This window comes from Brassica oleracea, chromosome C9 (assembly GCF_000695525.1).
Source record: "Brassica oleracea var. oleracea cultivar TO1000 chromosome C9, BOL, whole genome shotgun sequence".
NCBI classification, from domain to species: Eukaryota; Viridiplantae; Streptophyta; class Magnoliopsida; order Brassicales; family Brassicaceae; genus Brassica; species Brassica oleracea.
This window is the reverse complement of record NC_027756.1, coordinates 39,215,225-39,218,405: the sequence shown is the minus strand read 5'-3', so window position 1 is coordinate 39,218,405 and position 3,181 is coordinate 39,215,225. Positions and strand designations below refer to the sequence as shown.

The window sequence follows — 3,181 nt, the reverse complement described above, 5'->3', positions numbered from 1 at the left end:
CTACTTCTATACCAGCAGCAGAAACTTTATGTCCTAGGACGATTCCATCGTTAACCATAAAGTGCCATTTTTTCCAATTTAGAACGAGATTCTTTTCTTCGCATCTTGCCAAAACTTTACATAGATTATCGAGACATTTTTTGAAATTGGGTCCATATACTGAGAAATCGTCCATAAATACTTCCATGAAATCTTCTGTCATATCAGTAAAGATCGACATCATGCATCGTTGGAAGGTGGCAGGGGCATTATAAAGATCGAATGGCATTCTGCGGTATGCGAATGTTTCGTAAGGGCATGTAAAGGTGGTCTTTTCTTGATCGCCAGGATGTATAGGGAATTGGAAAAATCCAGAGTATCCGTCAAGAAAACAGTAGTATTGGTGATTTGCCAATCTTTCCAACATTTGATCAATGAAGGGTAAGGGAAAGTGATCTTTTCTGGTGGCAGCGTTTTGGTTCCTATAATCGATACACATTCGATGTCCAGTGACAGTTCGCGTAGGAATGAGTTCGTTTTTATCATTCTTAACCACTATAATTCCGTCTTTCTTACGTACAACATGCACGGGGCACACCCAGTTGCTATCCGAAATTGGGTAGATGATTCCAGCATCTAGAAGTTTGATAATTTCCTTCTTAACAACTTCTTTCAATTTCGGGTTTAGCCTTCTTTGATATTCCACTGACGATTTGGAATCGTCTTCTAAGTGAATTCGGTGCATGCAAAGATCTGGAGAGATACCAGGAATATCCTCTAGAGAGTATCCGAGGGCTTTCCTATATTTGGCAGTTTATTCAATAACAACACAAGTTCTCAATTGGTTAGGTTAGCATTTACGATTACGGGGTAAGAATTATTGTAAAGAAAGGCATACTTGAGTCCGGCGGGCAATTGCTTTAACTCAATTTTGGTGCTTTTTCGGGATCCCAATTTTCTAGAGGGGATGGTTGTCGACAGAAGGCGGCCTTTAAATATCGATTGACGTTGATTTCCGAATCGTCCTCCTCCATGTCATCGATATTTGCTATTTCTACACTTGCGTCTATTAATCGTGCATATTCATCAGCTCTGATGTCGATGCTAAATGTTTCCTCTTCGGTAGATGTGAGCACTTTTTCCAGGGGGTCATTTGAGCATAAGTCTATGAAGGATTCTTCAACCAACTCAGAGATATCGTCCGCGTAAGAGGTTTGTTAATCGATTAAAGGTCGTTTTATCAGTTTTTCCATATCGAAGGTCATTGGAATGTTTCCAATGTTTAAACATATTTGACCTTCCTTGACGTCGATGATTGCACCAGCGGTAGCTAGAAATGGTCTACCTAAGATGAGAGGATCTTTTGGTTCATTCTGGTATTTCAACACAACGAAATCCGTTGGTACGTGACAGTCATTAATTCTTATCGGAATGTCATCTAGTACTCCCTCAGGTACTCTAACGGATCTACCGGCAAGAACCAAAGTTATTTTGGTGGGTTTAAACTCGTCGTAACCTAGGGATATCGCGACAGAGTGTGGCATAAGATTCACACTGGATCCTAGGTCACAAAGGGATCGAGGAAAACTCTTGTCTCGTATGTTGCAATCTAGAACAAAACTGCCCGTATCAGGTCTCTTGATCGGGGTTTTGCCTTGGTTTATTGCTATTACTTCCTCTGAAACCATCATGACGTTATGTTCAGCAGCTGGGAAGCCGTTGGATACCATGTCTTTTACATATTTCTTAATCGAAGGTGCCACTTTTATGGCATCACTTAGTGGCATTTCCAACGTGATTTTATCGAATGCTTTCTTGCAGATCGCTTTATCTAATTCTCGCTTAGTTTGCGTCTTGTTAGGAGGAAAGGGTGGCAAATTCCTATACACTCTCTCAACTGCCGGCGTGGCAGGAGTAGAGTGTCGATCGACATTATTCCCTTCTTGTCGATCGATATTTACCGTAGTCGGTCGATCGACATTATTCCGTTCTTGTCGGTCGATTTTCACATCTTCTTCTGACTCCTCCTCTTCTTCATCGAGGTTAATCGTTGCCTTTTCAGCTTCAGGGGTTTTTTTTGCAGAAGTGATTTCTACAGTGCTCGGGGAAAGGCGTTTTTCGCTTCTTAGTAACACAGCACAAACTTGGTGTCTCGGGTTGGTGTCAGTTTTTCCAGGAAGGAATCCTTCATCTCTTCTAACAAGCCCAGCGTTATGTGCAACTTGGCTATCCAATTTCTTGACATGGTTACTCAAAGTTTCAAAATTATCATGTAAATCAGAATATACGGAATCCAATCTTTCATCGAGAAGCGCACTCATTTTCTGTTGGCCTTTTAGAACTTATCCCTTCATAGATTCCAGCTTGCTCTTATGAGTCTATTCTGCCTTGTAGGTCCTTGTGGAGCTCATGTTTCGCTGCTGATCGGAAAGTCTTTGTTTGCGAAAGCCAGTTTAATCGATGAGGTCTACATGCTTTTCTTCATCTCCTTCACGTAAAAAGGTCTAACTCTCATCGGTAAACCGAACTTGCTCATCTCCAATCACAAAAGCATGAACTGAATCTGACGTTTCTTTCACCTCAGATATCCGATCTCCAGTCGAATTCTCGGCCATCTTCCTTCTCTCGAGATCAGTCTTCTTGGTACTAGTGCTAGACGCCACATTTTCAATGAGCCTCGTAGCTTCTTCAGGTGTCTTGGTTTTGAAGTTCCCTTGACTCGCAGCGTCCAAAGACGCTTGGTATGTCCAGACGAGACCTCTGAAGAAAATATTATGTAGCTGGATTTCGGGAAAACCATGGTGTGGGCAGTCTCGCTGATAGGCTCTGAATCTCAACCAAGAAGCCTTAAAAGTTTCAGTAGTGCCTTGAGAAAAATTATAGATCTTTTTCCTAAATTCCTCGGCTCGTGCATCATCGAAGAAGTTGTTGAGGAAGACGCTTTTGATATCATTCCAGCAAGTCAAAGATCCTGGTTGCAATTGTTTCAGCCAGTGCGTCGCATCTCCAGCAAGGGAGTGCGGGAAGAGTTTGCAAAATAGGTAGTCTTCAGAGACACCATGCACCTTGATGTTAGACACGAAGTCCTCAAGTGGTTCGATATGGTCTATGGGTTTTTCATGAGGAAGACCATGAAAGGGGTGCTGACTTACTAGAGAGAAATATTTGGGTTTTAGTTAAAAATCTTTTCTTTGAATTGCTG

General features: G+C 41.8%; 1 protein-coding gene across 1 annotated transcript; it reads right to left on the bottom strand.

Annotated features, from left to right (window-relative positions):
• Window positions 1–1,196: 1,196 nt before the first annotated feature.
• LOC106314978 lies at window positions 1,197–2,300 on the bottom strand. Its single transcript, XM_013752769.1, has one exon. The coding sequence runs from the start codon at window positions 2,298–2,300 to the stop codon at window positions 1,197–1,199; it is 1,104 nt and encodes a 367-aa protein (XP_013608223.1).
• Window positions 2,301–3,181: the final 881 nt, after the last annotated feature.